Raw genomic sequence first — 13,628 nt, 5'->3', positions numbered from 1 at the left:
ATTCAATAGTGTTCTCAAGCCAATTGAATGTTAAGGTGGGGCAAGCTCTTCAATGGAGGGGTGCTTTTGCAATTACGCAAAAGATGAGGGGCCATCAACTATTTTCCACCTAATTGTAACACAGGAGGAATGAGACGTGACACGCACCCGCCGCAAATGAGTCAAAATGAGGGTCAATCACATTATTTACGGCCACGATTTTGTCTAAATATTAGTAGTTATCCAAATTTGACGATCCAGATTGTTTGCACGTACTCAAATCTATCCTTTCCATTTCTTCGCCAACTTGACATTTTCTTTGAGTTTTCAATTCTGTCCTCTCTCTCTCTCTCTCAAACCGCCTCCGGTGATCCTGTTGAAATCCTCTTCTGACGGGCTTTCTCTTTCTACATATACATACATACGGATAGATACGTACATGTACTGTCGTTGTTGGCGTAGGTGAAACTATGGGAAATGCGAATGGCAGAGAAGAAGGCAGTGAAAATGGCGGCGGCGGCGGCGGTGGAGGCGGGGATGAGGTGTTGGAAGGTTCGAACCACGCGCTGTCACATCGCGTGGCTTCTGCTGATCTGATGGTGAGCTCTCCGCCCCATGACCCCCGGCAGTCTCGCTCTCCTCTCTTGTTTTCCTCGCAGGTGAGGTGTCTATTTCATTTTAGGTATGTATTTATCCCTGTGTGCTCGTCCTGTATGTGGGTGTTGAATGCGTGTATGCAAGTCGGAGGTGGAGAGGTTAAGGACAATGCCACAGTGGGTGAAGCTATTGCACTGCAGCTTTATATTGAGGGCTTATTCTGTGATTTGTCGTACGTTGACTACTAGTCGGAAATGTTAAATGGAGCAATAGTAATTAGTGTATAAACATCTATTTAAACTAGCAACTCTTTTTTTTGTTCGTGGCTCGATTTTAATTATGCAATGCTGGACGTTGCTGAAGTCAACTGTGGGTTATGGCGAACTGAAATGTTGATATTTAATTGTTTTGCGAATAACTGTTTATTTGAAGGTTAGATCAAGTGTATTCCTTAACCTAGCGTTAGATTGTTTTGGGTAGTGCAATTTTGCTCTTAGTTGGAAGTTTTTAACCTAGTCTTTGAGCAATCAAACAGTGACACATGCATATGCTGATCAGTCTATCGTTATGTACTGTTTGTGTATCTTGTTATAGGAGAACAGACACAGAAATTTACGGAATAGGAAATATTGGAGACATGTTGTTAATTATGCAGTTGAGTTATTCAGGCAATCAAATGCGCATGCATCCACATGGACCCTATCGTACTCTCCTTCTCTTTTAGTGGGATAATGTCTATGTGCTTTGGAGGCCTGATTCTGTTCATATACAGGCACTAGGCTGATATATCTGCTTTTATGTGCTTATGTTGTTTGTGTGGGATGATCACGGAACAAGTTCTAGACTTCTAGATCTAATTACAAAAGGTTCTAGGTCATGTAATAAGATAGTTGTTATATTATTATTGATATGTTTTGGCAGAATAACTCCACCTACCAGTACTTATGATTCTTTACTTCCTTAGATATGGAAGTGTTTTGAAAAATACAGACTTTGGACATTTGATTCTAGTTAGATAAGTGTGATTAATCTCTACTAAAGACTTTTACCATCACTTGAAGGATACTAAAAAATAAATGTGTCTCTTTTCTTCAAGTTTAGTAATACGTATTCCGGAAGAAGGGCTTATTCCTTTCCTAAGCACTCCTTTTCATGACCCCGGACCCCAGACCTGTAACTTTTTGCAGGCTCAATCTTCAACCGCTAGGCTCATCTTAAGCTAATAACTGTCCTGCTATAATGGATTTCTTCCTTCATTTTAAATGTATCATGGAGCCTTTGGTTTTTAAAATTGAGTTCATACTTTGTTCATTGACAGGTTGGCTTATAACCAAATATTATGTTGAGAAGGATGTTAGTCTATATATTTGTCGCATTTGTTATACCACAACTCCTTTCTCCCAGTGAAACAACACGCTTCTCAAAAAGAAATTAAGCTATTTAAGAATTGATCAAGCTAAATGAAAAGGATTGGCTTATATCAAGGTTTTGTGCAGGTGATTGGTTTGGGCTTGTTTAGAATAAACTATTTAAATTTTGGCAGCATGTCTTTTTTTATCCTCACATGATAATTAGGGCAGCTACAAATGCCTCCATCTCAAAAAGAGAGCTAAATAATCTTCCATCTAAAACAACCATTTGCTGCAAGTCAATGGCAGTGGAACCTGAAAATATCTAAAATGCCCTTGTTCCTGATATTGTAAGAATGTGAAAAATAGTCTTAGTTACACCACCCTACCTGTTGGTTTTAGGTAATTGCATTTTGTTCCATTTGCATTTCCAGCACATCTTCGTTTCCTATTAGTTAGCATGTTTACCAACACTTCCTTCCCATTTTCGGTTAAAGCTCTTTTACACTCAATGCTCCTATGGGAGCTACACTACCTCTCTATCCCTTCCTACCTCCTCACAGCAGTCCTAACAAAAAGCTATGTTACCTACTTCCATCTCCATGTAAATCTAAGCATTGTTTAGTCGCTCTTTGATGTAAGATCCTTTAGTTACTTTGTATTTTAGGTAAGTGTTTTTGAAAGAAAATCTTTTCATTGGCACGTCATTTTGATATATCTTGCAGTAATTGTAATTTATTTTCTTCAGTGAAGGCCGCACAAAGAAGCAGAGAATGAAGTTCATTCCCCAGTGCTTTTACGATGAATAGTATAAATATGCTATTTCATCCTACATGAAGCTTTTCAGTCTCTTGCAGCATCATCAATTCCACGATTGTTCTGAAACGAAATACTTGCTCTCTGTCCATTTTATTTTTCCGATTTTCTTCCTAGTGCTTTGCAAAATGAGGCCCATCTCATAAAGTAGATTTTCGTTTTGCCCAAAGAGCCTTCTTACAGTTTGTACAACATAAGCATGAGTAGTAAAATACCATGGGTCAAGAAAATATAAACAACGAGCATTTGTAGAAGTAATCATTGAACCGTATGATTTTGAAAGATTACATGGACTCCTCCTACCCAAGTAGTCGGTTCTTTTTAGTTGTACAATCATTTCCCTTCATGTTGGGGTGAATTGTTAAGTCGTCTGCACATACAAGGTTATTTATGTGAAAACCACTTAACAATCTAGACAGGGGCAAAATAGGAAAACCAGACAAGTTTGCTGATGATGTCAGCATGTCCATCACTTTAGGATAACAGAAGGGTTAAGTGCATATCGATATAGTTAGTTCGTTCATTTTTTGAGGGGAGACTTGCAATTCCCTTAATTTGTCCTTGTTGCTGATGTGATATGACTCTTTAATTTGATTGAGAGGGACTGTGAATAAGGGGAAGAAAGAGGCAGCAAGGCAGGTATTGGATTCTGCGATTACTGTATTTGAAGTATGGGAACAACGTTGTAAATTGAGGCAGAAACATCTATTAGTATTTACTAGCATTCTGTCTTTTTTCAGGATTTCTAGACCTTATCCGCTGATCCGTTATTCAAATTTTAATCAGGGCTTTTCTGTCATGTTGTCATGTTGATACATATGATTATAGCATTTCCTATTACCCAGTCTATACCACGTTTTATTTCACATCGGGCAGATTATGTAAGCATCATTTGAGGCAGAAATTGACGTGAAATGCAGCTTACATATTGAAGTTATTATTGGTTGATACTTCCACTTTATTAGCTGGAAATATGGTTTATGTCGATTCTCAAGGGATATTGACGATACCTTTGTGTTTAGAGTCCAAATGAAGGTGTATGCAATGAATATTTACGTCAAGAGGTTGGATTCTCAACTGAACCAAGTGGTTTGGATCAGCTGGGCTGGGGGTTTCCAGTTTAAGAATCCTAACTTAGTTTCTAAAAATATTCAAAAGGGTATAAATGGAAAAAACAGAATTTGCCACCTTAAAAGCAAGGTTCCTAAATCATCTAAAAATCTTTGTACTGACAGTTACATTTGCATGAAGCACACAGAACAGCTGTCAATCACTACTGCCGGAAAGTGTGGCTTATTTGCACTCACCATAGTTGTTAGTCAGTACTAAATAAAAGTACTTCGTTTTGTCCGCCCTCCGTGTAGTGGTGCAATTCGATATCTCAAACACTACTGGCAGGGCCAATGATATAATTGTTTCTGTTAATGCTTATAGTATTAAGTTCATAATATTGCTTGGTTGCTCCAGCGAAAAACTAGGGAACTGAAGATTGACATGTTTATTATCATTTTCCAATCTCTGATTTTTATCAATATTGGCATGTCCCCTTATCAGTAGCATCTTGAATGTGGAGTGGTGTTTTAGTGCTGTAAATTGCTGATTTTCTTCAGTTTGCATGGATACGATATTGTCATGTCGAATGATAGACTTTTCTCCTCTCTTTTTCTCCCTGGGAGAAGCTTATTCATGATTTGTTGATCATTTAGTTTTATGTCACTGGTACTTTCTACACCTTGGCAGGCCCCAGTAATTCCTTTACAAAGAAGTGACAGCCCCTCACTCAATGCATTGCGGCAGAGCGACTCCCCAAGAGCTGTTGAGCGATCTCTTGAACAAGGTATTCCTGTTATAGTAACCTGGAGCCATGGTGGTAACAATGTGGCTGTGGAAGGTTCTTGGGACAACTGGAGGACCAGGTAAGTTCAAACATCCTGCCGTCTACTTGGCTTCGGTGCTTATTCTCATCATTGAAGTATATGTCATCCAGCAACGATTTCACTATACTGGTTTATTCTAACATACTTTCCATATTCTTTCAGGAAAATACTCCAAAGATCAGGCAAGGATCATTCCATCCTTTTGGTCCTGCCGTCAGGCATATACCGTTACAAGTTTATAGTGGATGGTGAAGTGAGATATATACCAGATCTCCCAAGTGAAACAGATGAGATGGGCGGTGTCTGTAATCTTCTCGATGTCCATGTAAGTGAATGCTTCACCTGATGCTTCTATTTTTATTTACTTATTTATTGTGTTAATCAATCAAAGACTTAGTGTTGACCTGATGTCTCAGAGTTACTTCCATATCTTGTTCTATTTATCTTTAGAATTTTCATATGGGAAATCACGTTAGCTTCCTAGACAAACATCAACGTCTTACTTTTTGTGCATTACTGTAGCACTTGTTCTAACACCGGATAGCAGATCATAATATTTAGGGTTAATTACGGTGTTCTCTCCCAGGTATGTCCGAATGGATAAGACTTTCTCACGGAAAATTGTATTATTGTCACTTCGCCTGGCATTAATGGTCATTAGGGAAAAGTCTAGGTAAAAAGACAATTTTACCATTAATTTAAAAATATGAGTATCTTTACAACCAGAAAACAAGAAATCCCTGAATATATTTTATGCTAACATTATTATCTAGGATTCCTTAAATCTTACTGGAGGAGTTATAAATCTTTGGGAGGTGCGGGCTTAGAACCAAATTGAGGAACTGCTTAAATGCATTCACTAATCTAAAACCGCATCGCAATAGGCAGGTCAGTCTTGGTTTAAGGAAAAAGATCACCTTGTTATCTAGGACGGTTAGTATGATAAAAGAATCGAGAAGATTGGATAGTAGTGCGATCTATAACTCATACCTTTTTCAATATACATTAAATAATAACTAATAATTTAAGCAATAAAGTGTTTTTAAAAATGTGCTGCTATTTTGGGAGCTTTTTCATCATAGTCATATATGTAACGTTTAAGTGGTTATCGTCTAAGCTTTTGAGTTACCATGTATACCGAGTTAATTGTGTATGTTATTATTGAACTCTCATAATTGTGGTCAGTTATTATCCTAATTTATATTTTGAACATATTAATTTCTACTGCCATTAAAATTAGGCATATGGCAAGGATACCAAATCTTGGAAGCAAAGCACTTATGTCGATCATTCTTACTCACCAACATCTTTAGTCATGAGAAAATTTTAGTCTTATATTTTATTCCTATATATTTTATTAATTTATCATATTCGTGTTATAAGTTTAATTTGCTAAAAAGTTATCTTTAAATGTTTATGTTATATTTAACATGCAAATCTGACAAACTAGCTGTGAATGTGTGAGGACAAATTGTACAACACTTTAGAACTACGATGTACTTATAAAGGGTTGTTATTGTATAAATTGTCTTAGATTAGAAATATATGAACAAATTCAAAATCATAAGGTGATATTAACTGTACACAAGGTTAGAGAACTTTGGAATACATAATATTTATGGATCTTATAATTTGAAGCGTATAGGTGATTACTTGAAAAGAATGACAAGAATATAATCTTTGCCTACATCCATACTTTACGCATATGAATCTCAAATTTTCTTTACTATATACAAATTAGATGAGATAAACAGTATTATAAACCAGGAAATATGCTACACAATAATTGATAATCAAATCTTTTAATTGAAAACTAGAAACTCGATGGTGAAAAGATAGCAAGAAAAACTACTCCCACTCTCCCCTTCAAGCACAAGCAAACTGCAAGGTGTATTTTTAGGTAGATCTTGGAAAGTAAATGTACAAACTACAAATGTTGGTTACTTCGAAAAGTTAACAAGACGTGCCGATACACATTGGTGAATCCCCCTTAATCACTAGCATATTATCTCAAAGGAAAAAAAGGGAGCATAAGAAAAGCTCACTGCCAACACACATCGGTGCTTGTCTTTTTCCTTCACAATTCCTTTATTTTTAAGGTTTTATAATTTTTTTCTTGCGTCTATATGGAAAATTGAAGTTTAAATGATCTAGTTTAGTACTTATACATTAATGTTTTGAAGAATAATTTTTTCTATAGATAAAAAGTTATTTTGAGTTGAATATTAACTAATTTATTGATTTTAAAATATTTAGATTACATTACTATAATAGTAACTGCTACTATTGATATCAAAGTCTATAAAAAAAAGAATAAAAGTGGAATTAGCAAAGAAAAATAGTTCAAAAGTTAAAAAGATATATGTATTTGAAACTACTTATAGCTTTTCAGATTTAAAATTAGAAAAATATTTAAGCTATAAATTAGACATAAAGTAAAGGAAAGATGTTCTAGTTAGTTTTTAGTCAGTTTATATAATCATATTGAAAAGATCACATTCTCAATAACATAATGACATTTTGTATCTAGTGAAAATTTATGTGTATTTTTACTTGTACAGATGAGAATTTGACTGGATAATTGTTATAATAACATATTTGATTAAACTTTAGCTTATTTAGAATGGTGAGTGAAAATCATGAGTATTAAAGAGTGATTTGTAAATTTATGTTCAAACAGTGTTGGCCAGCCACATTTTTTATCATTTACAATAGATCCTACACATGCAACGCATATGCATGTATTAGAGGGTATTAGGGGTGACCTACATCCCCGAGTTTCTTAAATATTTTCATTGAGTGCCTTTATCTTAATAGGGAGCATTAAGTGCATATCAATATTTGCAGAATGCATATAAATCAACAATAAATATGATAGTACAAGGAGATGGTTCATTAATTTGGGCGTGCCTGATGGAGGTAGATCTACTTTCCAAGGGTGCATGGATAGCTCCTAATCAAAAGTGGAATGTGCATCACGTCTTTGTTGCCCACTTCTCTTTTGTGACAATCTAGTGACGTTAAACCCAAGCTAAATTCTTATTCCCGTGAATTTAGTAGTTCCTTCCATTACACGGTCACAGAGCCACAAAATCCGGAACAAGCATGAGTAATCATCATTTTCCACTACTTACAAACACGATTGTTGAATTTGGCCCGGGAATTTCGACCTTTGAATTGTTGACCTTCTAGAAGCGAACTCTTTGGTGCCCTCCTAAAACTCTTCCACTGTTAAATGTTTTCTCATAGATGGACATGGCACTGCATCTACACTGGCTCCATCATTTTTTGGGTGTTGGGATCTTGATTCTTCTATTAACTTTTTGTGTTGGTCATTCTTGTGCTTCTTTGGTGGAAGTATCACCAAGTAAGTTGGATATAGGGCATGAAGAACATAATGTCGTTGACCCATGTATTCACAAACTTCGACACAAATGTTAACAAAGATGCGACGAGTGTACATTGTTGGTAATATTTGAGATTCATTAGGTATGTCTATTCGTTAGGTCTTGTGCTTGGGGAGGAAACACTAGGGACATTGATTAAAGTTGATGCGATTAAAGTTAATTAGTTATGTTTGTCTAAGTGAACGAGAGGAAAAAAGCAATTAACTTAACTTTTTTTTAATTAATTTGAAATTTTAAAATTTATATTACTATGATGGTTATTCGAAGAGTGCGATTGAATATCAACATCTATTGGAAGTAAAATTTAAAATCAACAAGGTTAATAGTAAAAATGCAAAAAAGGGTATGTGTGAGAAGAAATTTATAGCTTTAAGATTTAAAGATACGAAAAATACTATAGCAAAATTTATATATCAAATATGACAAGAGATTCTCTAGTAAGATTAGAAAATTAATATACAAGTATACAACAATTGTAATAATAGCATTTTTAATAAATAAATCTTATTTCTATGTGTGCTTAAAGTCTTCTAAAAATGAGAATTTCTTTTGTTTGACATATATGTTGAGTTAAAAATTGTGTAAAAGTTACAAAATCGATATATATATATTCACAGAGCAACAAATTATACAAATTTACCATTTATGCACTTGTCTTGCACATGTATATATTAGTGGATACTTTTCCCACCAGAGTTTTCAAAAGTAATTCAAAGAAACATATATAAGTAAGTTAGTTACTATATTTTTGGTAGTTTAGGGTTCCGGAGGACATAGAGAGGATGAGACACAACAAGTTAATGAGATAGAAGTTAGTTGATGTTAAGCAAAAAGTTAATCAGATGTTTTTGAACTGTTTGAGTATTAGTTTTTAATATTATTTTCTTTTATATGTGTCTTCTTTCATGGAATTATTACCAATTATGTTGGATACTCAGTATAAAAGACATAATTTACATGTGTAGTGTGCTCTAAAAAATTATTTACCTTTGTGTAGTGTTCTCTAAAAAAACTATTATATCTGAAATAGTGTTAAGTATGAAATTCGACAAATTTAGGAAAATTTACTTTTGTAACATAATATTCTTAAGAATTTTTCTTTTCTTTTGATGTATGGTTAAATTGCATAACCTACAACTTTTGGTTCTTTTTTGCTTTTAGCGTGTATATTGCTGCATACAAATACATTAGATATGAAGAAAGAAGCACATATATCTACACTTAGATGATTAATATAGGATGTATGAAATAATAACAAATATTAATTGGATCCGGGAATTTGTGTTTTTCCCATCAGATGGAGGATTAATTGGGTTTTCTGATTGTTCTTCCTCCATGCCATAACAATCCTGGTTTTGAACTTAAGATTATTCGGTATTTTTTAATAACATGTTGATTTTTTCTCTATCTATTAGAAGGTGTCAGTCGCATAATTTCTTCAAAAATGATTGTTTCTCTGGGAGAATAGTTTTTAAGACATATTTGATAAATTTTCTTGTCTTCACTTAAAATTTATGCAATTAAAATATTCTTATTATAATTTAAAACTTGGTATATGTATTTTTATTCAAAAGCACAAATAAATTTTATATCCTTAAATGTTTTTTGATTATCTAGTAAAACATATGTGCAGTGGTTCGCTAAAAAGACTATTATATCTGAAATAGTGTTAAGTATGATTCAAACATTTAGGAAAATTTACTTTTGTGACACAATATTCTTTAGAAATTTTATATTCTTTTGATGTGCGGTTAAATTACATAACCTACAACTGTTAGTTCTTTTTTACTTTTAGTGTATATATTTGTGCATACAAATTCGTTGGATATGCACGAAAGAAGCACATATATCGACATTTAAAAAATGTATTTGAAATTTATACTTATTTTAAAATAATTCTTTACTGCTTTGACTTGTCAACTTTTTAGTAATTAATTTTTCTATTTCGTAATAGTTTATATATACTTTTGGGCATATTGTTCTTTTGTATTTGTTTATAGAAAAGATTTATGGTATTAAAGTTCTTTAAAGATAACAAATCATCTTAGATATTTAAAGGATTACAAAATTATAATAATTTCATCTGGTTGAAGATAATATTTAAGTGTCTCTTGTAATATTTCTTCTTGTGTTAATTCAATATTCAAGACTTACTAGGCTGTTACTAATTTGTGTTTATCAACTAATTCAAATTGCTCAAATTAAATGTACTTACATGAAAGCTTGTGTTTGGTATTATACTTTCTGAACATTTAATTTTTTAATAAAATGACTTCAATAGAATTTTTAGTTATATCATGAATGAATTTAAATGCAAATGAGAATGCCACATTCAAATTAGAACACATAAGGTCCTTTTTTAGTTTAAAGCTCGTATTTTTCCTTTTTATTTTCTTCTCTTTCAGGTTGAAATATCACTTATTTATATTTTTATCATTTCTACAACTTAAAATTGACTTTACGTGAGGTAAGTAGGTCCTGGTTAATCTTTAAAAGAGTAGAAAATATTAACATTAAGTACAACAGGAAAAAAAACACATCTTTTAATTCATAGAAATTAACAAGCAAATTTATTTTTATATTTTTACTGCTCCTAATATATTTTCATTTTCCTATAAAAATCAAATGAATTAAATTCAACTTAGGAACATACTGAAAATAGAATCAGATAACCATTTACTATTTTTTTTAATGCTCAAAATTTCTTAATGATAGCAAAAAACTTATTGTGAAAATGTTTATTATTTTTTTCAAAATGTGCATCATTAAATATATTAAACTTAATACTTTTATTTTTCTATCGAATTAGGTGCAATGATTACAAAAATCCATGTATAACATATGCCTAAATTCTAAATACGATTAAATATCTTTGTTAACATGATAATGAGTTCAAATCTTTCAGAAATAGCAAAGCTTGTATTGTGTATAAATTGTTTTTTTTAATTCTAAACTCATTCTGGTGTTAACTAATTGCATGATATTTTATAACACACAATAAAATTTGGTTTAGGTCTACCCACAACTAAAAGATGAATTAAGGTTGTGTTTTGTGATGAAAGTTTACCTTGTTTTTAACTGATTCAATTAGACAAAATTATTTAACCCCCCCCCCCCCAATTATTTGCCTCACAAAATTATTCAAAGGATTTTAAAAAAATTTGAGCTTATTAATATTTCAATAATACTTTGTTGATGTGCATATATAATGGCTAACTATAATATATATTAGATACAGATACAGATTACGTGCATAATAGAGAAATAGATGTAGGTCAAGTATATAGATTCTTAAAAGAAAATGTGTACAAACATGGCAAACAATCATCAAGAGATGTATTATGTAGAATATCATTAGAAATTTGTAATTTTGAGATGAAATTATATAATTCAATGAACTAATAAAATAAGTAAAGTTTAAATTCAATGTTTCAAGATACTATATATTTTGTTCATTAATGCAAATGGTAATTAAAAAGTAATAGTTTAATAGGACATAACAATGATATTTAAGTCGGTCCACAAAATAATAAAAATTCATACATTTAGAATACTATTTTTTATAATTGGAATTTGCACACGCTTTGCACATGTATATATTAGAGAATACTTTCACAATTTCTTAAGCAATAAATTAAGGATGAGTATAAAATTTATTAGTTTTTACATGTTTACTTAAGTACAGTGGTCCTTGGCCAAATGCTTACTCCCATGATTTGCATGAGTCAAATCAGTTCTTGAAAAGGAAATAAGCAAGAAGGAATTGTCATTTTCCTATGGTTTGAGTAGGTGGCTTTATTCCCATCAAAAATACATGTGAACTTGCGCAGAGACTTTTCTGAAACAAATTTGATTTTGAGAAGGGCAATTGAGGTTTTGGGTCTTGAGTTTTTGGTCAGTGACAATGACATCACCAAATTTGTAATTTGGAGTCCACTTGTTTGTTGATGAGACCTTCTCCAAGTGAAGTCTTTGGTGCGATGGTTCTCTCACTTTGGCTTTGGGATTTTGATTTTTGTTATTAGCTTTTTCCATATTCATGTTTTTATTTCTTTCACAGATGCACCACAATGAAGTTGAATATTCATAATTTACACATGCAGATGCACGCACAAACCCCGACCTCCTTTGTGCACACAGAATAGGCTCTTGGTAATTTTTGGCACAATTAGATACATCAATGTGCTTGGTGGTGTTTTGCTTGTAGATATGGAGGGGGTTGAGTGATTCTCTGCTGCATATATGTTGTCTTGGGGAGATAATTTCACTCGAGATTTGGATGTATTTCTTCTATTAGTTTGAAGTTGGATTTAAATTATTTGTATAGTCTGTCCATATTTCTCTCTACCACCCAAATGTTTTTTAAATTGAAAGACGTATTTGCTTAAGTTTCTGATGTCAAATATAGGTCTATGAAATCTTATTGTTGACTTGATCGAGGAGGTAAGTTAGGACAATGTCCTCAATCATCTCCACTCCATAGCATTTCTGGGATGGAGACATGAATCATCTAGAATTTATTTGTAGCCCAGTGTGTGGTCATATATTGGGTGTCTCGTTCCATTACATTCATCTTGATTCCTCACCATCTCGATGATCCATTGAATTTACTGCCTTCTATTCACTATAGATTTCTTTGTATGTTCGCATGTAGATCATATCCATTTTTAGTGAAAATCTGGGCAATCTGAAAGGAAAGTTTTGTATAATTAAGTACCTGCTTTTTTTCATATATTCTAGACAAGAAAACTGATAAGAACCGTTTTTTGTTAATTTGCGTTCTCGATGCATTCTTTTTCTTTGTATTCCTATAAACCTTTTGTTAAATCTACAGGACTATGTTCCAGAAAACCTTGATAGTGTGGCAGAGTTTGAGGCTCCCCCCTCACCGGAGTCCAGCTACAGTCAAGTTTTCCCAGGAGATGAAGATTTTGCTAAGGATCCAGTGTTAGTTCCTCCACAACTCCAAACCACCGTTCTTGACACGGATAACCGTAAAGAAACTGCTTCTTCAAAACCCCAGCATGTGGTGCTGAACCACCTCTTTACAGAGAAGGGATGGTCATCCCAGTCTGTAGTCGCTCTAGGTCTGACCCATCGATTCCAGTCCAAGTATGTAACTGTCGTCCTGTATAAGCCGCTCAAGAGGTGATCCTAACCTTTGCATGGTACACCTTTTGCTATAACCTGCACTGACGATTCTGATCCTTTGTACCACTGTGTAACTGCCAAAAAATATAACTTCCACTAACGTTTGCTTTGTTGTACATTACGTCCTATCGTCGACCAATCGTGTTTATTTTGTAAATTTGTTTAGCAGAGGCAAAACTGAAAAACTTTAGTATATATGGTAACCAGGTCTGCTCTCTAATTCCCCGTGAAGTCAGACACACTATATTACATAATGGGCAGAAGTTCATTTGCTTCCACCATTCCTCTCCTTCTGTTTTGATTAAATCTGGGAGCGGGAGTGCACCTCATCTTCCACATGCTTGAAAACCAAACATATTGTTGTTTTCTAGTTTGTGTTGGTGCATGAATGAAGACTGAATATATTTTCCTTAATGAGAAGCAACCAAACAATTACAAGAAAAATGTAAAAG

At 33.2% G+C, this 13,628-nt stretch overlaps 1 protein-coding gene across 1 annotated transcript; it reads left to right on the top strand.

Moving 5' to 3' along the window:
• Nucleotides 1-289: 289 nt before the first annotated feature.
• AKINBETA1 (5'-AMP-activated protein kinase beta-2 subunit protein) lies at nucleotides 290-13,292 on the top strand. Its single transcript, XM_011082169.3, has 4 exons — nucleotides 290-638; nucleotides 4,482-4,657; nucleotides 4,781-4,943; nucleotides 12,860-13,292. The coding sequence occupies exons 1-4, from the start codon at nucleotides 450-452 to the stop codon at nucleotides 13,175-13,177; spliced, it is 846 nt and encodes a 281-aa protein (XP_011080471.1). The 5' UTR covers nucleotides 290-449; the 3' UTR covers nucleotides 13,178-13,292.
• The last annotated feature ends 336 nt before the right edge of the window (nucleotides 13,293-13,628 follow it).

The sequence above is a fragment of the Sesamum indicum genome, linkage group LG6 (assembly GCF_026168435.1).
Source record: "Sesamum indicum cultivar Baizhima isolate 11 linkage group LG6, ASM2616843v1, whole genome shotgun sequence".
Lineage (NCBI taxonomy): Eukaryota > Viridiplantae > Streptophyta > Magnoliopsida > Lamiales > Pedaliaceae > Sesamum > Sesamum indicum.
Note: the sequence above shows the minus strand (reverse complement) of the source record. Positions and strands in the feature narration are given on the sequence as shown.

Excerpts from the sequence above, each read along its gene's own strand:
- AKINBETA1 (XM_011082169.3), top strand. The coding sequence starts at position 450 with ATGGGAAATGCGAATGGCAGAGAAGAAGGCAGTGAAAATGGCGGCGGC. Across the intron at positions 639-4,481 it reads CTCTCTTGTTTTCCTCGCAG|GCCCCAGTAATTCCTTTACA; the intron begins GTGAGGTGTCTA and ends ACACCTTGGCAG. Across the intron at positions 4,658-4,780 it reads TGGGACAACTGGAGGACCAG|GAAAATACTCCAAAGATCAG; the intron begins GTAAGTTCAAAC and ends ATATTCTTTCAG.